At 42.8% G+C, this 20,925-nt stretch overlaps 1 protein-coding gene across 3 annotated transcripts in view; it reads right to left on the bottom strand.

Annotated features, from left to right (window-relative positions):
• Nucleotides 1-20,925, bottom strand: part of RFX2 (regulatory factor X2) — a 183,561-nt gene that overhangs the window by 30,549 nt on the left and 132,087 nt on the right. For all 3 annotated transcript variants that reach the window (XM_086947229.1, XM_086947227.1, XM_086947228.1), the window contains 3 exons: nt 15,744-15,841; nt 12,439-12,588; nt 5,394-5,602 (listed from right to left, as the gene is read on the bottom strand). In XM_086947229.1, coding sequence (XP_086803355.1) covers nt 5,394-5,602; nt 12,439-12,588; nt 15,744-15,841 — 457 coding nt within the window. The remainder of the gene's footprint in view (nt 1-5,393; nt 5,603-12,438; nt 12,589-15,743; nt 15,842-20,925) is intronic.

Raw genomic sequence — 20,925 nt, 5'->3', positions numbered from 1 at the left:
AGAGGGTTCTCTGTAGAGTCTCTATCTCTTTAAAATATGACTTGGGAACTGAGTCCATTGATTTTTGGAGGGTGTAGAGAAAGCGGGGTAGAGCCATCATTTTAAAAAGAACGGCCTTACCTAATAAAGAGAGGCAGAGATTTCCAGTGGTTGATATCCCCTTTCAATCTCTGAATGGGAGGTAGGAGATCACGGGTGAACCGTAGCATAGCATTTAATGTATTGAAAATACTGAGGTATCGAAAGCCATCCGTGGCAATCTGTGTCTGGCAGCCTTTCGGGAGAACCGGCGGTTTACCGTGCAAAACCTAAATCACGGCTTTAGACCAGTTTATGGTAAATCCAGAAAAGCTGCCAAATATCGCGAGGATATCTAGTAGGCATATCAAAGAAGCCCTCGAAGATGTCAGATACAGCAGGACATCGTCTGCATACAGCGAAATCCAGTCCTCCCAGTCCAGGGCCCAGCACATACCGCAAATAATTGGATCGCCACGGATCCACGCCGCCAATGGTTCCAACGCCAGAGAGAAGAGAAGTGGGGACAGGGGACATCCTCATAGCCTGTAATATTAGTGAGTGGAAACATAAAACAAACTAAACAAGGCAGGACTGAATGCTCCAAGAGCAACTTCACAGGGTTAAGAAGAATTCAAGCACTTCCACAAATTACTTTTTACCCATCAGTCCATCTCGATGACTCTGGTCCTAAAGTGCATCTTTACCAAAAGAGTCATCCCTTTTAGGTTGAGCCTGGGCAGCGAATGTGCTGCTTTGCAAGGCATGCTGTTATGGAGTATGTACTTAAAGCCCCGCCCACTCTCTTCCCATATTTGTCATTGGCTTGTGTCATTGACATTCGTAAATGCTTGCTTCGGATTGGTTAATATTTAGAGCCTGGGAGCACTATTTTCTTTAATTGGCTTTCTTCTGCCTGTTGCAGGCAGGAAACTCTTGCTCTCGCAAAGCTTTTTTTATTATTTAAGCAGCTCTGCCACCTCAGCTGGGATAATGGCTGACGTTCTTTTCTTTTGTTCATTGGTTTTATTTTTGACAGCGGGTCGTGTCCGCTTTCACAATAGCATGCACACCGCGCTAAATATGCACAGTGGTGGCCACGCTTTTGTTTTCTTATGCGCAGCTCGCCAAAAGGATAATGTTATTTACCCAGTAAGCATTTGTTCTTGGCATGTAGAGTAGGCGGATGAGGTTGAAGGAGCCAAAGCTTGCTGCACTGGACTGGAGTTGAGATGCAGCTTTTAGTGTGGAACTACTGAGCTCCGGCAGGGTGGGGAACCAAGGTTGACATTCCCATGTGGGAGCTATGAGAATCAGTTTTAGGGATGTATGTCTGATCTTCCGAACTACCCACAGAATGAGTGGGAGAGGTGTAAAAGCATAGGCAAATATCCCTGACCAGTTCATCCACATAGCATTGCCTTTGGTAAGCGGGTATGAGAACCTGGAGGCAAAGTTTGGGCTTGCGTTTTGAGTTGTGGCGAGGCAAACAGGTCTATGTGAGGAAATCCCAATTCCTGAAAGTAGGGCAGGACAATCTGGGGATGAAGTTCTCACTCGTGGATTTGCTGTTGTAGTCTACTGAGAAGATCTGAAATCTGATTGTTTACTCCTGGAAGATGTCTTGCCAGGAGATAAATCTTGTGGTGTATAGCCCATTTCCAAATGGCTTGTGCTAGGCGTGACAGTTGGAGAGAGTGTGCCCCGCCCTGTTTTTGTATAAAGTACATAGCTGTCATGTTGTCTGTGCGGACTAGGAAAAGGTTTATCCATGAGGTGACATTGAAAAACTAAGTGATTTATATGGAGACTCTTGCACTTAAGACTCCATAAGCCTTGGATTGTGTGATTTTGTTTGTGAGCACCCCAAGCAGTGAGCAATGTGTCTGCTGTGAGCCCTGTCTGTGGAACAGGGTTTGAAACCAGAAATCCTCAACCATTCATGCCTCCTTAATAACACACTAGTGTCGATCTCTCTAGCAGCGTTGTCAGCAACACCTAAAGCACATCTAATGATTGGAGATGAGCTTCCCTTCCGGCACTAAATCCTGAGCCTTTGCTTTGTGCTCATGTGGGAGATATTGTAGCAATTGCTCCATTTCATCCCAGTGTGTTCTATCATTCCTGGCTAGTAGGGCCTGGGTGTTGGCAATGCAGCAATGACTTGCTGCTTGGGCGGCTACTCTTTTACCAGAGGCTTCTAACAGTTTTGACTCTTTGTCTGGAGGGGAGCATTCCCTGTAGTTTGTGAATTTGCCCGTTAACTGGTATTAGAGACAACTAAAGAGTCGAGAGGTGACTGCCCTTTAAAAAAATCTGGATCAGAGGGAGCAGGCTCATATTTTGTCTCTTTTAGGGGTGAGAATGCGAGTGCGCAGAGGGTCTTTAAAAATATAATCAGCATGTCTCATCATACCTTTGAGCGTAGGTAGAGTCTGGCTTGTACTGAGCATTTCAAATAGGAAATCTTCCTCTAGAGATTCCTTGTGTAACTGTACTCCATGATATTCTGCAGATCCAGCAAGTAATTTGAGACATCCCACATTATCGTCCGGAGGGGCAGGCTTTGCAGGGTAAAGATCTGGGTTGTTACCTGTGGGTGAATCAGTGTAATCCTTCCAGGGATCTACTTGGAAGGAATCATCATCATCATCATCATCATCGGAGGAGGAGGAGGAGGAGGAGGAGGAGAGGGGTGGGTCCCTACATTCTTCCTCATCAAAGGAATATGATAAAGTGTGTCCTCTGACTCAGGTTTGTGCTTCTGAGGCGGTTTAGTTAGGACATGTCCTGTATATGGATTTATATAGAGTTCCTTTTGGTTTGGGTCCAATTTGGGTGTTGGGAAGTCAAAAATTGGATCCTGTTGCTTCTGAGAATATTTTTCAGCTTAGGCACCGAAGGTTTTGATTCCTAGGCAGTTTCTGATTTCGGTGCCAAGGATTTCTGCTCCGAAGCTGTTTTCTGCTTTGAGCCTGAAGGTTTTGGCTTGGTGCATGATTTTGGCCAACTCGATCCTGAGCCGGAAGGCTTAGCGATGTGTTTGCTGAGCCGGAGTGCGGGGCGTCTGAAAAATCTTCTAGGTGACCACTGTGCCCGAATGCGGGGGTGGAACCGCAGCCTTTTGTTTGGGCTGATTTGGATTTTAGGGCAAGAGGTTTTCGGTACTCACGGGATGTTGTCCTTGTGGTAAGTCTTCTTCCATCTCAGAGTTCGATTCCGGAAAAGAGGCGAGTTCCTCTTATTCTTCCTTGGCCCAAACTCGTGCTCGGATCCTTCACCAAAGATGCGTGTATTCGACATTTTGACTCTGCATTTCGCGACGTCGAGCCCGACGATCGTGGAGTATTTTCTTGGATCAAATCATCGGCACGCGTTGCAGTCCGTTTCGTGGTGCTCCGGAGAAAAGCACAAGTTGCACACTTCATGTGAGTCGATGCGTGGATATTTCGCATGGCATGGAGGACAGAATTTGAATGGAGTCTGTTCCATCGACTATGAAGTGGACCGACGTGGTTAGGTCGGACGACCTTCCTGAAGCTTTCTGATCGAAATAGAGGTTTTCCTCAACGGATAAGATATGCAGAAAAGTGGGATACATGTTTGAAACAATACCGACGCGGGTAGAGTGAATTGCGCACCAAGAGGAACCCGAAGAACGGTTTTGAACCAGATGGTGGAAAAAGCAATATAACAATGGAGTCGATGCCCATGCTCACTATCACCGAAAGGAGGAGTCACCTACCTCGTGACTGGAAAGACAACTTGCAAACATCCGGACCCAACACCAGACGGCAGGAGTATGCAAAGCATGTGATCTACAGCTCAACTTTACAGAGATGGATTTCATAATTTTTAAGAGTGCGGCATACCGCACTTTCACTTTCATTGTATCGGACGCGCTCTGTGCCATCACTGCTGCATCCCCGGACTCACATGACACTCGCTGACCCCGCCCCCACTACTCTGCAGCAGAAGCCAGAAGCTGCAGTGTCACTGGTCACAAATGCTATTGCAGTCAGCAGCAGCGAAGTAACTGGCACAGGAATCTTCTAAATGCCCTTTAAATGCAGCATGTGCGTGTGAAGAAGCATTTCTTCAGCTTGTTTTTTATTGTTACTTTCTGCCGCCGTTTGCATTTATTGTCCTTACCTTTACCTAGCATTGGGCTTCTTTTGGTAGGACTCGAGCATGGTTGGGCGTCTTTTCAGGGCTATTCCTGCTTGCTCTGAATTCAATGCCTGGTGGATACGCACACATGTTCTTGCAAATAATTACTTTGTTTAAAAGTAAGTCAAGCCGATAGCTGTGCTGTATCATATGTGTGCAATGTGCACTTTTTATTGTACTGGTGAAATTGGAAATTCACTGACTTGCAACATTGTTCTTTCACTTTTGATGTGAACATTGTTAGGTTAATGAACTCATTGAAAAGGGCGTTGTGTCTGCTTGAGGTGGGGTGATTACAATGTGGAGGCAGTGAGGTATGAGGTGAAAGGTCACCCATGCTGGCAGCTGTTTACATTTATACACTTCGACACTCCCTGCTGTGTCACCTTTTTCACATTCAGAGTCATTAATTCTCTGTAATTAAAGTGTCCATATCATTACCCGCTGTGTCCCCGCCAGCTGCAGAATAAAGGTAAGTCGACTCGTGAAAAGTCTGCATTGTAAAGTAGTTCCTTGCCAGCTATGATAATTGCATACTTTACACATGTTTGAACACATGGATAACATGCATGACCTCCTGCCTAATCACCGATTAATAGAAGGACAAACGTTACCATTTGCAATTGGTCTCCAGTTTGCGTATTGATGTTGTGACATGCGTGATAAAGTGCAAGAGCCCTCGAGCACAAATAAACAAGTATTTGCAATGCAATAGGTCTTGCATTTGCAAGATTTTGAGCTATTGGTATTGTAAATCACAATGCCTTTTATTCATGTGTTTAAAAAACCTGCAATAATAAAAGGCATTGTATTTTACAATACCAATAGGTCAAAGTTTTGAAAATGCAAGACCTATTGCATTGCAAATGCCGGTTTAAAGGGCAACCCACCCGCATCCACTCCAGTCAAAAGTCCATGCTGCCCATTCTCTCCCCCCCCCCTTTTGGCAATGTACACTTTATCACATTCATTTTACAAAATGTAATATTTTTGCAACTGTACTCCTTAAAACTCTTTTGTTTAACCTTGATGCCACTTAGGAACAATCGCGCTTTTGTTATTTCCTGATTTTATTTACATGTTTTTTTTTAGGTGAAAGACTAGAGATTTAAAAATACATCTAATAAAAGATGATACATTGTCAAGTTTAACTGAAAGGAATAATACAGGCATTGAAAAGTTACCAAATGATCACCTCAATTTACCTGTAAAAGGACCACTTGAGAAGAAACTGTCTTGCTGCTTTGGGAAAGCTGGGGCTGCCTTCATGAGGTTTGAGGACCAAGGTGACCACATTGTCGAGCCAGTTCGCCCACTGATCTAAAGAGCTTTGTTGCTGTAACGCCAGTTTGAAGTCTTGTTCAAGCTTTTGCACCATACCCTCTTCACATTGACAGACCCAAGATGCCTGTTCCTAAAATCATAAAAACACTTTGGTTCAGATTGATGCAAGCCTTTACCACATTACATCAACTTACAATTTTAGAAATCCACAAGATCCATAACATTCTGCTGGGCAACAATCATTTATAGAGAGCCTGTAAATGCATGCTTTGATAGCTGTAAAGTAACTTATGACCACTGTCTTCCTTAAAACGTTCACTTTGCAACCATTACTGCTTACCCAAATATCCTTCACAAACCTTTTTTCAGAGTTGCTGTTAAAGATGTTCTCAAAGGTATTAAGAAAGCATTTCCTTGAGTAAAAAGTTTTTGGGAGACAAAGTGGTCCTTGCAATAATCCTTCCCTGACTGAAATCTATTTAGCTAAATTGCCTTACTTTTTAAAAAAGATTTACAAAATATTTTTTCATATCAATTTTCTAAAATAGTGACTTTAAAATAACAATGGGTGTCTATTTTTTAAAGAAAGCATAGAAAACTTGGCCAATATAGCCTGTGGGAAGCAGTTAAAAATGTACCTACTCTTGGAGGCACAACTTTACCAGACACTAACCGTAACTACACTCACACATGCAAATTGCAATATCAGAGATGATCACATCCCATCAACGGCAGGCTTATGCTTTTCAGACTGCTTCTCTGTCTTTGAAGAAATACACAAATACATCAAATTGCAGCATTATCTCATCCTCATTTCAGACTACGACTAAACGCAAGTCAAATTTCCTTGAATCTACTTTTGGTTATACTCAATGTGTTAGTAATTGGCACAATGCAAGACAATTCACAATAGTACTCTTTAATGTACACTTTCTTCTATGGTTAATACACATTGAAACAGTAATTTATATTTACCATAAAAGAAAATGTATTTGATGAAAGAAAGAAAAAATGACTTACTTGTAAATGCAGTCCTCCAGCATTGGTAGTTTTGCAGCTACAGTTGCTCTTTTTTGTTTGAGTTCCACTGAATGGCATCTATACAGTAGCACTTATTTGCCAAGCATTACAGACTATATGTTCAATTCAGAGTGGACTTGACAATGAGACAGGGGTCGCACTTTGATTCTGTACTGACAGCTCTTTTTGTGGCACTGCTTTGTTAGTCTTTATTCTAGCTTGTGAATCTACCTAAGATTCAATGCTAGTGATGGAAGCAACTCATCTAACTATTGTATCCAGCATTTGTACTTTTCATACATTCACATGGGACCCACCCTCCTATTTATTCCTACCAAGCTCTGAACTTCTGGCAATTTGAGCCTCTGAGAAGCTGTACCTTCAACTTAGTCACCAGAATTCAGGTCACGTAATCGGATGAACTGTATATGTGGTGTATTGCGGTTTTAACATATACACTTGATCATGTAAACACAGACCATCGAGGATTCCTAGGCTGACAATGTGGATAAATTCAAGCATGTGAATACATGAAAGATGTAATGCTGTCGAAAAATAAATGAATGGCCCGACATTCTTTTTATAAATCATAGGTTACAAAATGCCTATACAGGTAATGCATTAAAAAAGTCATACTAATTCGTAAAATTAGGTAATGTACATACTAATTAGTGTGAAACATTATTTACACATTGTAAATTGGTATGGTATGCTACACGTGTGCCATGTATATGGCTCAGAACGCAGTGACTACTAAGCGTTCTATAAAATGCTCCAGTGGGTAATTTATTATTTATATTACAGATTGACCCAATAGTTGTCCATAAGGAAAGCTTTAATGCGTCTGTAGGTATGCCTGAAAAAACATCACACCAGGTTAGAGTTCAAAGCTTTTTTCTATGCACCACTCTGTTGCTTTCAATTTAGAATTTTCTCGACTACCCAGGCAAGTGGTCATGATATCCCAGTTATAAACGTACAAGAAATGTCACCAAAGTTTAATCAGCTGCACTTCCAACATCCAAGCAGAACAGTACCCCATGTTTCTCTCGAACCCAAGCACATCCGATGACTAATGAATAACGGAGGTATTTAGATGTAGTAGTGAAGGCGAGAAGCACACCGCGACAAGGCTCAGGTATGAAGAAATATTGGTACGTTATATATCCCACTCCAAAGAGAGTTGTAGAGCGGTATCCATCATCTTAAATGTTAAATATCCAGAATTATAGGTATATTCAAGATCTGTACTCATGTTCTTGTGCACACCGGTGATTTAGGTAAAGCACAAAATATTTGATAGCGAGTGTCCAAAATGGAAATCTTGCAACGGAACAGAAGGAAAAAAAAATGCTACTACTACTACTACTAATTCAAAAGCATAGACAGGTGGAATATGTTAAAGACTAGTGAATAAATTAAACTGCACAATAAACTACAGGTAAAGAGAAAAACTATTTACTACTAAATAGTGATTTTGCTGCTTTTAAAAAAAAAAAAAAAAGAAGGATTCATATACTGTGCATATTCCACCATCTGGTGGCTGTGATTTGAAAGTATAGCTTTTGTGCTGCACGAGTAGTGCACTTCGGGTCAACCATGGGTCTGCTTGAGAAGGAGTAGTTTCTGTCCTGTAACTCCAGTTCTGTAGTAGGGTTATCTCTGTTATAGTCATAATCTAGTGAATAGTCCCACCCATGTGCGTGGACCCCAGAGCAATCAAAAATAATCTCTTAAAGTGTCGAAAAAATGCAGAACTGCACAGACACTTGAGAGAATTAAAGACAGATAATGCGGCAACCTATAAAACCAGGCTACACTGTCCAGTACTTCAACTAGAAATTCCACCAAAAATCCACAAACAGCAAAGCCTGTCCAGATTTCCCTTGCCTCAGCAGCAAAACCCCTCTGGAATGATAGAGAGTAAGACCTGGGCAGACAAGTCCCATAGGCTGCCATTATGTGGCTCAGAACAGGATACTGTGCCTTTAAGAACTTTCCAGAACTTCACAGTATCCCAGAATGCACTACAGGTCCCTTTTACTTTCAGTTCTTTTTTCCAGCTCCTGCAAGCAGGACCCTGGAGCATTGAGCTCTCCCTTTTCAAGGGTTTATTGGTGATTTTTCACTTTAGTTTCAAGTGAGTGCTTTCTAAAGTACTTTGGTGCTTTTCTTCCTGGTTTTTGCACCCTTTGATGTCAAATATGCCTGCATTATTTGACAAATGTCCGGAGTGCTCCAGGAAGTAGGCCAAATCAGATCCCCATGAGGTGTGTATCCTCTGCCTTCCCTCTTCCCATGTCCCAGAGGAGTGTGTGATTTGTCAGGGCTTCTCTGGCAGGACCCTGAAGGACAGAAAGAAGATCAGGCTTCAGGGCCTTGAGGAAAGAAGGCTGAAGGCGCAAGGTGGGTCTGGAGGGGCTTCCTCTGCCCGTGCTGAGGCCTCTGGGGGGCTCCCCAGGGGCAGGAAGACCAGCAAGCGTCCCCATTCTCCGTTCGGGTTGATTGCACTGACTACGGCGTCGAGAGGGATGACTACAGTCTGTTCCCCATCGTCTAGGGTGAAGCGACGTCGACGCTCAACGTCGAAGGAACTGAACAGACCGCCGTCAGTCTCCTGTGACGATTTCGTCGTCATCCTCGTCGAAGTCGTCGATCGACGTCGAAAGGCCCGGCGTCGGCGCTCGACGTCGAGGCGACACCGCCGTTCGTCGTCGGCGAAAAGGAGAAGATCGTCATCGAGTAGATCGCCGTCGAGGCGCAGGAGGTCGCCGTCGAGGCGCAAGAGGTCGTGGTCGAGGCGGACGAGGTCGCCGTTGAGGCGGACGAGGTCGCCGTTGAGGCGAAGGCACTCGCTGTCGAGGGAGAGACGTTCGACGCCGAGGAAAAGACGCTCAACGTCGAGGGACCGACGCTCGCCGTCCGGTCGCCGTTCTTCGACGCCGAAGAGACGTGGAAGGAGGTCTGACGCCATATGGAGGTTCGCCAACGTCCTAGGCTGGAAAGAAAGGCGGATCACCGGGCTCGGTGTACTCCGAGGTGTATTACTTAATGAGCATGATCCCACAGCAGCGTCAGACACTTATACGGAGATTCTGATCGAAGCCTGCAACAAATTAGCACCTCTCAAAACCTCCCACCGGACTAGAAAACGCCCATCAGCCCCCTGGTTCTCTGAGCCGCTCAGACTTCAGCGCCAGTACTGCAGAAACCTTGAACGGCAGTGGCGCCGTAACTTGAACACATCTGACAAGATTAGTTACAAAAGCGCTCTCACTAACTATAAAAAAACTCATAAAAACAGAAAACCACATACTATACAAGCCAAATTAATGAGGCGAAAAACTCCTCAGGGAAACTATTTCAAGTAGTAACCTACCTGTCCAACCCATCTGTTCCTCAGTCAGAAGGGTCTCAAGCCCTTTCTGATGCATTAGCAAAATTTTTCGAGGACAAGGTTAGAGCCATTTTTAACACATTTACACCTGAGGTAACGACCATTCCCTCTCATTCCACAGCTGACACCGGCCCCTCATTCGCAGGTTTTGAACCTACCTCCTGTGAATTTATTCAACCACTGATTGCTCGAACCAAATCCGGCTCACCTTTAGACCCTTGCCCTCCAAATATCCTCAACCTCATCTCGGAGGTTATTGCCCCTCCCCTAACCACCATCTGCAATGCAATGTTCGAATCCGGTGTATACCCTCCGCAGTGGAAAAAAGCAATAATCAAACCGCTGCTAAAAAAACCTAGTCTAGACCCTCTCCTTCCTGCTAGTTATAGGCCCATTGCCTGCCTTCCATTCCCTGCAAAGATCTTTGAAAAGATCATGAATATCCAGCTGTCAAATTACATCCATCACAATAATCTACTGGACGACACCCAATTTGGGTTCCGACAGGGCCACGGAACAGAGACGGCACTGCTGAAAGCAGCAGATGAGATTAGGTCTACGATGGATAATGGAGGAGCCGCAGTTCTAGTACTCCTGGACCTATCTGCGGCCTTCGACACGGTCGACCACGCCACCTTGATTGACCGTGTCGAAGCCATAGGAATCACATGCAAAGCAAAAAACCTCTTGGCCTCATTCCTGTCAAACCGTCCACAAACAGTGAAACTAGGCAATTTCACATCTCAGACCTTCTCCTTGCCATGTGGAGTACCACAGGGATCCTCGCTAAGTCCGACACTATTTAATATCTATGTGTCGGACCTGGCGAGGGTCATAAAATCCTGTGGAATCTCCCTCACTACCTACGCTGACGACACCCAATTGGTGTTGTCAATATACAATGACGGAATTTCAGTAGCAGACAATTTCCAAATGGGAATGAAGGCAATAAGCTCCTGGATGTCATCCAACTGTCTTAAACTCAACTCTGATAAGACAGAAGTGATGACATTCGGGAGGCTTCAACCCACCTGGTCCCCTCAATGGTGGCCTCACCAGATGGGACAACCACCAGAACCTGTGACGAAGGTACGCAACTTGGGCGTTATCTTCGATAATAAACTGACATTCCAGCAACATGTAAATGCTGTGGTTTCCTCTTCCTTCCACGTACTTAAAAGGATAAAAAAACTAATCCCATACCTTCCGCCACATGCAGGTAAAACCTTGGTCAGTACATTAGTATTCTCCAAAACTGATTACTGTAACGCATTGCTACTCAATACACAACAAAAGGTTCTTACTAAACTGCAAACCGTCCAGAATGCTGCCACCAGAACTCTGCTATCTATCCCTAGATTCGCATCGGTTTCCCCTTACATCCGACAATTACATTGGCTACCGGTGAGGAGCCGCATCAAGTTTAAGGCTTTATGCATTGCATACAAGGCTATTCACGACCAAGGACCCCTATTCTTAAGAAGAGCCTTCCGACCGCTTGAACATACTAGAACTCTGCGGTCATCCTCAGCGCACCTACTCAAGGTCCCCCGTACAAGAAGGGCCAACTGGGGCGACAAACGCTTTGCTGTGGCCACAGCTATACTGTGGAACGCACTTCCTCTAAACATCAAGTGCGCTCCGACCCTTCTTAAATTTAGAAAACAACTAAAGACATGGTTGTTCCCTGCCTAATCCCCCTCCTCCTCCGGAGAGTTCTGCAACCACAGCGCCGAGACACCCCAGGGTATTTGCGCGCTCTAAAAATCGCCAAAAATAAATAAATAAATAAATACCCCGTTCGGTTACACCCCCGCCTCCATTGCCAAGGGGTCTCCCTCCGAGGGCCCCTACTCCTCCTCCTCTACCACCACTTATGCAACCTGTACCTCGACCTCAGTTGCCAGAAAAGCCACCTCCGGTCCTTCCGAGGTCAGTCTCGTTGCCCAGACTTCCGACCCCTCCCAAGGGGACCCCTAAACCGGAGACCCGGGCCAGACCAAAATAGCCCGCTCCGGTGGAACCGGCGGATCGACTGAAGCCAAGGAAGTCACGATCACGCTCCGGACGGAGAGGGAGATCGAGGAGTCGACGTAGATACTCCACCAGGGCAATACGTCGCCATAGGAGGCGGGGATCTAGGTCCTGCACGGACTCCTCCAGGTCCAGCACAGGACCTATTCACTGACCTTTATTCCTGTTCACTTCCAAAGAGACAGCTGCCGCCATGTTACTAAGTGGGAAGAAGGGAAGGTGTGACAAACGTTACTATGGTACAAACATTACATAGGTGGACCTTCCTCGACTCCTTTGGCCAATGACTCTACCCAGGCTACCTAACAGAGCAAGAATATCTGATAGCGTCTGTATGCATCACAAAGGCAACAACATGAACAGCTTTTATTCAGCTTGATGGATTGCTTGATATGTAGAATATTTCAATTCTTACAACTCTAGGAATTCTATTTTGCTTAACAATTTGGTCCCCAAATTTTTAAACAAGAAATGATGGTCACAGAGAAAAAAAAAGACATGGAGACAGAAATTACCTGAACATTGGCAAAGTCCACTCGATTGAGATCACTGAGCATCTGGTTGATCTGAGAGGTATTTTGGAGCACCGCCCGTGCTGCCTGCGCCAGGTGATTTAGGGATGTATATCTTCGTAATGTCTGAGCAAAGGCACTTACTACCCCAACCTTGAAATGAGGTCATAAAATAACTAGAGTTAATCTTCCAACATACATAAAGCGGTGTCAAAATGATAATTATGAATGTTTAGGGCAAGAATCACAGACATATGACCTCTCATGAACAAACCTTTGTAATATAGGTGACTTGTTGATAGCTGTAAGCAGTCTTATACCAATTACCCATCCATGTCAAGAGTATTAGTGTTGTAATTTTACACTGAAAATGAATATGCTGTTCTAGGAGTCAAAATGTAAGAGGTAAGACTTGTAGTGAATCATTGGCTCGCAATTAGCTAAAACACTTTTTACCTGCTGATTAATCTGCCAATCTCAATTATACAGAAAACATAATTGTAAAGAAGTAATGAATAAAAAACACATTTAGCACTCCGGTACACTTTAACTTCAGCAACAAGCAGGGTAAAAACTGTAAAATCGTGGACAGAACACATTTTACAATAGAGAATTCAACATTGTAAAGTGACAAGGTGCAAGAATGCTCAACAGTGCCAACTAAGTGATTCAATTTCACATGGAGATCAGAGTAGGAACAAATTAGGTAGGCAATGCTTCTAGCATAGATTGTGGAGGTGTTTTTTCCATCAATTAAAAGAAGAGATCTATGATGGATTTCAACTAAGTAACTTCCCCGTCTTCATAATGAAATCTTTGAGATTCATAAATATTGAACTGGAACAGCACCATAATCCCTAAATCCAGTAGAGGGGAAAACTAAGCTAAAGAAGAAAAACAGATAAACTATGCAAATAAGTTACTGTGAAAGGCTGGGCCAATCAAGGTGCTTTGGACCAAGTCCATTTAGTGGACTGATATCCTGTTGGCTTCCATGTGGATCTGGTGAATGGGTCATTTCTTGTAAGGGCTTCCAGAGCTGCTTTCTCGCTTGTGGCATGGGCCCTCTGATTTCCGGGAAGAGGCTCATGAGGGGTACATTAGACTTTAAAGAAAACAAATGATTCAGGGAAGATCAATACAGCCATTGACTGCTTCAAAGATGCCTAAACAACAAGGACAGACCCACGATTTGCAACAAACTTTAAATAATTTGTTATATCTTAGGTTATCGTTCCATTTCTTAACTTTTACAAATTTGAGAAGGATGGCAACAATACCATAGAAGTCAAATGACTTTTGAAGCCAAGTAAGGGGGATGAGTTTTTGATGGAACATTAAGGCAATGGTATACTTTTGAAGGCTCACGAGAACACTGTTGCTGGATTTCACCAACTTTTTAGTGGGTTTAATAACTATTAAAAGGCCCTTTCCAGGAAATGTTCTAATAGTCTACCTTATGCTGGGTGGTCCTTCCTAATGGCTAAGAGTTCTTTTAACTCCCAGGAAATGTGGTGTATTTTCTGTGTGATAAAACACTATAAAACCATTCAGGCAATCTTTCAAAGTCGAAGTCATGAAAAAGATACCAGAGAAGGACATTGGGATAAGCAGTAAATAGCAGACACATGCATACATAGTAAACACAGAAACATCTAACCAAATATAGAAAATTCTGAATAGGTCTTTTGCTGACATGTTCTTGCAACATCTGCTTCTGCAGAAAACGTGCAGAACTTCTTCCATTAGTCCTTTTTGCAGGACACTTTGTCCCTGTCAAAAAGTACACAAGTTCAAGGGATGATTTAGAAGAGTACCAAATTAAAAAAAATTAAGTAAGGAGTGAGGGAGATATGGTTAATCTAGCCACCAAGTCTCCCTTCACTAGTCCTCTAAACTCACATGAAGAGGGTGCATCTGGATTTCTCTTGATTGGGACTAAAGAACTAGGACAGTAGCGATCATACCCTCCTTGAGACAGGTCCTAATGAGCATTTTAACTCCCTAGGCAGCCGATCTCTAAACTGGTTTATATGGTTCAAACAGGGCAGAACTGTAGTAGTCACAAATTGTAGATAGAAATGCTATCTAGATAGAAACAAAGCATGGAAGACCAGGGCAACAACATTCATAAGTCTGCCCTTCTTGTCAACAGGTGCCGATGAAGTGAAATAAAACATTTTTCTCCCCTATAGGCAATCAAAGAATCCATTGGAATTCTCATTGACCGAGGCTAGATTGACAGATTCAACAGATGAAGTCTGTCCAATCTGAAAATGCTGAAGTCACCACCACTTGTCCTCCAAAATGCATCTTATTGATCTGATGCATCAGTGAGGAGGACTCTTTATGGAGCAGGTTATACCGCAGCATGATCATCGTCCTCAAGAGGCGAGAAACTTCCATTTGAGGACATTGCTGCTCAAGGTACTGCCTCAGCCAGATTCAGGCACCGAAGAGTATAGAGTGTCATTCTCTTGAAACGGCAGTAGGCAGGATTTTGGAGCATTTCTTAGGTACTACATACTATAAAGGCTGGACTGCAATCCGCTTTTTTTCTTAACTCCAAGTTCCATAAATTGGGTGGTCTAGACACTGAAAGTTGATAGCAATGTTTCAAGGGAAAAAGGCATCTTGGTATAGTCAATATTCTCAAATGATGGAGGAGCCCCTAACACAGTAGGTCATAGATGGTGAAAAGTTCCTTCACAAAGAGTTCTCATTCATGGCTTTCAGTGCTTATGCAAATGGCAGTAATGGGGTAGGTTCCATGATAGAACCAGTGGTGTGCAAATGGAACACACCAAGTTCCAAGGTGGAATTATTGCCTCATGTGGCCCTTTTGCTACGATTGGAGTCTGATGCAGCGGACCCAGTCCACTTTATAAGAAAAAATAGCTTAGCTCTCTTGTAACTTTCAACTTTTGACTTCCTATACGGCCCTTGATATGTCACAATTCTCAAAGGTGTGTAATATAACATGTATGGTGCCTGTGCCTTAATTTTTCCAGGACACATTACACCCTGAGAACACTTATCAATGAGAGGCGCAAAACTGCAACATACATCATTTCACAACTGAAGGGTGTAGAGATTGTGGGTTTAACAAAAGTAAAGATGCTCAAACTCTGAAAAAACAAACAAGTAAATATTCTTCAGCAGTATAGTGCTATAATTATACAAATACCTGTGTAAGAGGTGTAACATCATATATTGCAATATGATGAAAATTAAATGATTTCTAAGGCAGTACAACCCTGGTCTCACGAGCAACACCGGTTCTTGCAATAATGCATGGACAACTTTACCTTTGTTTGAATAATCTGCTGGGGAAAGTCACTCATTGCATTGGTCAGCCACCCTTCTAAACTCTTTGCAAAGTTTCGGATAGCTTGTGTCAAGGTGCCTGGAAAAAAAAAATGACAATATAGTAAAAAATATGTTACAATTTTCCTACTGTGGAAAACTTAACATATATCGGACTACATTCATTTGAAATATACCTCGACTTTGATAGTAGACAACAGAAGAGCTTCTCTTGGGAGGCATCAAAGAAGGTTTCAAATGCCAGCAGCTTCTGGCAGTACAAACTTAGGAACATGTGTAAATATGTCAAGTATCAGCGTAGTAATGTGATTTGTTGAGCAGTACGGTGGTGTTGGGGGCAAGTGCAGGTAGGCATTGCCACATTCATGAAGGCTAAAGGAGTATGATCCATCAGTTGTGCAACATGAAAGGTACATACATTTGATCCTGATGCTCCACCATGTGCATCTTTAAAATCATTCAAACATACAGTGCCATCTACATACTGGATCAAAAGCATTTTCAGAGATTGAATATTGATGATCTCTAAGAAAACATACTAACTGGATACAACAATTTGTCTTTATAAATCCAGTTAGAATTTAAACCCAGCACTACAAAAAACCTTAGTAGTCATCGCCTACTCAGGTCACAGTATGGAAGCTTCTGTTTTCGGTAAGACATGAACTCAATGGTTTCAGAATGGGCAGCAGTCATAGGTGGCGAGTTTTGATGAGAAGTACTAGGGGTCAGATCAATACATTTCCAGGTATAGGGAATTTAAAGGGGATAATATGTCTAAAATGAAGAAATAAATGTAATTCGCTATACTAGTTAATCATTGGAAAACCTTTGCTAACGTAAACATTAAGATAGAACACTCCATTAAAGAAAATAATGACCATTCAATCACAACAATAATTTCTATTAAAGTCCATTCTATCAAAGTGCCAGTTTTGGAGTCAGTTGATGTAGTTTGCACACAATAAATTTGTCTAGTCGATATAGTCACTGATGGTGAAAAGAAAACTTGTCTGAGAACGACATTTGGAACAGTCAAAGCAGCAACATTTATACCACATTTTGAAGATAGGCCTTACTACTTTTGGAAATGCACTTCTATTACATCTGATCCTAATGACTTAGAGAAGGGTGTTTTGTGCACTTCTTATTTACAACCTGCTTGGATCCTTGAAACAGGGAGTCTCAGCCTGTCCACTTTGGTTTTCTAACTAGCTGATAAAGCAAAAAGCCAGAACCCAAAATCTTTTAGCCTCCTTAGAAGTGCCATAGACTTAGCTCTTGCTCGTTTATACACTTAGTACAACTATGGTATAATCTGCTTGGCTTATTGTGAAGGTTGACCCAATGGCTCTTACACTAGCTGAGGGCCTAGTTTCCAAATGATTCAGTTCCATACCAGTCTCTTGAACTGTTATGATAGACCTTTAGATGTAACGAAAATATTTCATTCAGAGGAATTCAGAAAGCAGGATATTGGTCTTGTTGTCAGATTAAGTATTTTCTGAAATTAAAGGGCATCTTAGTGCTTAGAAGACAGTGTGCCCTCTGAAGAATACACTTTATTAATTTGTCCACAAACTAGAACCAAGTACCAGATGTCTTGGTCTGGAATGACTGTTCATGCCTCAGAGGTTACCCGAAGCTATAGTCCATATTGTCAAAGGCTTCTGTAAATTATGTTTTGAGAAGAGTGAGGCTTCTGTCACTCATCTAGGTTCATAAAAGTTATCTGAAGCCAGTCTCAAAAACGATGTTGCGTAATAGAAAATGTTCTTTGGGTTGAATTCGAGCTAAAGGGAAGGACTGGGAAGCAATACTGCTGACAATGAAGGCTTCTCAATGTTTGTCAACTGTTATGTTCACATCTTGCAAGTCTACAGTACACACAAAGTTGGATTCTTAGAAGCCGCCAATAGTGCATGATTACAGTGGTGAGCTGGCTTGACAACAATATTATGAAATTCAGCTCAGACAAGGCAGTAGTTTTGGTAGTATCCAGTTCCAAATCTGCTTAGATTACCACCTTGTCTATGGCCACTTGAATTAGGAGACACCCTAGTACCTGCTATCTCTGTCCATAATCTTGGATTTCACTGTGATGCCAACTTATCTTTGGCAGGCCAAGTAAGCCAGCCACCTATTATTGAGACTGTTATTTAAGATTCTACCATATTTGCCAGCAAAGACTTGTCCTTTGGTAGTTCAGGTGACTATACTGAGTCACATAGAGTATTGAACTTTCTAAACCCAGTTTAGGTGAATACAAAGAAAACAAAATGACTCAAACAAACTTGCTTTGGAAATACCTTAAAAAGAGGGTTCTTATCAAGGTCATTTGCCGTTTTTTTTGTGCGTTTTTTTTTTTTTTAGATTTCCACCCACCTTGGACTAGTCCATATCCAATATAAATATGAACAATTCCATCCCACTCATGAGTTAAGATCAGCCACTTTCATATTCAGTGTACCCCAGTAAAACAAACTAGGTAAGGTGGGTGCATCTTCATTTAAGATTATAAACTAGATGTTGACGTTCTGTAAGGCACAAAAACCCGGCTTTACCCTCTCTGGCAGATTAAAACTGGCTATCTGAACGAGAGTGCTTGCTGTTTTCCACCTGTAGTTTTTAGTGCCGGACCAGATGTTGGGTATAAGAGCACCATATTACCCTAAATGCAGGATTCTTTTTATGTATTTTGATGAATGTGAAGGAATGTTTCTGCCAAATACATCTTACAGTATATCCAGCAGGTAGACCGAAATTTTAATGCTTATGAATATTAAAAAAGATCCAATGAGAAACCAGTAGATTAGCGGAGAGTTTATACTGGGCACTTAAATTGGTTCACAAAGAAGATTGAAGCAATCTCAGGCACCTCCTACCCAAGTCCTTATTCTTTTGTTTCTTAGTAGAACTCAAGCACCACAGGTTATCTCACGTGGAGCCTCCTCCAGCAATGAAATGGCACTGCCAGGGACCACATGGTTTCTCAGAGTGCAACAATTAGCTACGAAACCCCTTCCTACAAAGCGCAGGAATGCAAATGTCTGCTGGTGACTGAAAACTATCAAATAATATTGGTCCATATTCCACAAGTCATCTTGGAGCAATAACAAGCCTAGATTCATGAGGTAGCATTAGGGGCCTGCTGGAAGCCTTAAGGGGAATGTATGTAGAGTAGTGCCAGACTAGGCCACCCTCTGGTCAGTGTTATCCTAGTGGGGAACATTGATGTTAAACTGCCTTAACAAGCCATTTCTACCATGCCTTCTTTCTTGTTCTCAAGTTCCAGCTTGAAAATGTAAGATTACCTTTCTGATTGCATGTCTTTACACTACAGACTCTCAAGTTGTTTGTATGGGAAAACCCGTTGTGTCCATACCGTCCTTTCAAGTGTCTCCTCCAACGCAGTCCCAACTTTTGTACTTCCAACTTCTATCTGCTCTTCACTATACATGCACCATTTCCACACACATTTGATCTACTCTACTCAGCTTCAAATGTCCTTTTACTGGAGACTACTACCCTTCACACTCATTTCACTCTTCAAATGGCCAATCTGTGTCCTGGACTGGTCCATGTATAAACATAAGTTACTTACCTGTAAACTGTGGTTCTCCAGTATTGGTGTCTTTCATAGATTCACATGCTTGAATATTCCCCGCCGTCGAAGTAGGAGTCCCACGGTACTTAAAATAGCAGTAATATATGCATATATAGATGAAAAAATGACAATCATACATGTATACATATAGAGCAATCCATACTAATATAAGAGCAATCCATACTAATATAATAAAGAGAGAGCCCAAACCTTTGAGGGGCTAATCTCAGGAACCACAGAACCAATCACAACCCCCAATACAGCGTTGGAAAGGGCAATTGCAGCAGAAGAACATAGGCTATGCAGACGCCCACCATATACATTTAAAAGGTAAAAGAACCGTGCCAGCAAAGTAGTCCCTTGTGGGCGTGTCTGCTGTGGGCGTGTCGAACGCTGGGGGCGTGTGGTACGTTCCGCCCTTCATGCCATGTCTCATATGGTGTGCTAATCCCACCCTGCTCCCTTTAAATACCCCTGCACTCCATAATCATAACCCACCCTTACTCCTTAAAATACCCCAACACCCTTAAACACTAACCCATCCTAACCCTATAAATATACCCGGTACCCCAAAACCCCAACCTATCCCTAAACCCTAAAAATACCCCTGTACCCCAAAACCCAAACCTAGCCCTGAACCCTATAAATACCCCTGTACCTCAAAACCCAAACCTACCCCTGAACCCTAAACATACCCCTGTACCCCAAAACCCAAACCTAACCCTGAACCCTAAAAATACCACTGTACCCCAAAACCCAAACCTACCCCTGAACCCTAAAATACCCCTGTACCCCAAAACCCAAACCTAGCCCTGAACCCTTAAAATACCCCTGTACCCCAAAACCCAAACCTACCCCTGAACCCTAAAAAAACCCTGTACCCCAAAACCCAAACCTACCCCTGAACCCTAAAATACCCCTGTACCCCAAAACTAGCCCTGAACCCTAAAAATACCCCTGCACCCCAAAACCCAAACCTAGCCCTGAACCCTTAAAATACCCCTTGTACCCCATAACCCAAAACTATAACTGAACCCTTAAAATACCCAAACACCCCAAAACATATACCCCAATACCCATACTTACCTTATCCAAACATTAAAAAAACATCCTTTTAATATTCATGCATTTACAACAAATTTCTTTGTAAATGTATGTGTGGTAAAAGCATATAAAATGTAATGCCATGCGTTATAATGGCATTGTGGAGTCATGGTACTTTCGTAATGAAAGTATGCGGAGTGATAGTATGCGGAAAGAAAGTTGCGGAATAATGGGTGTTTACCTTCCCCCCAGTAAGTACATTGGTGGCACGGCGGCCCACATCTCCAGCAACATACTCATATTTTTTCACCACCCATTTGAAAAATGCACAGGTCCCTCTCATTGATGGCCAGCACAGACATACACTTTTAGACACACTTCCCGCCACAAGTTCTAGAATTGCGAACTTTAGAGCTGGGGAGCTACGTTCGAATCTCGGCATCAGCTCAACATCCTGTGATTCCAGGCAAATCCCTTTGTCTCCCCGTGCCTACCACAAATGAATGTGTTCT

The sequence above is a fragment of the Lissotriton vulgaris genome, chromosome 12 (genome assembly GCF_964263255.1).
Source record: "Lissotriton vulgaris chromosome 12, aLisVul1.2, whole genome shotgun sequence".
Classification (NCBI taxonomy): domain Eukaryota; kingdom Metazoa; phylum Chordata; class Amphibia; order Caudata; family Salamandridae; genus Lissotriton; species Lissotriton vulgaris.
Note: the sequence above shows the minus strand (reverse complement) of the source record. Positions and strands in the feature narration are given on the sequence as shown.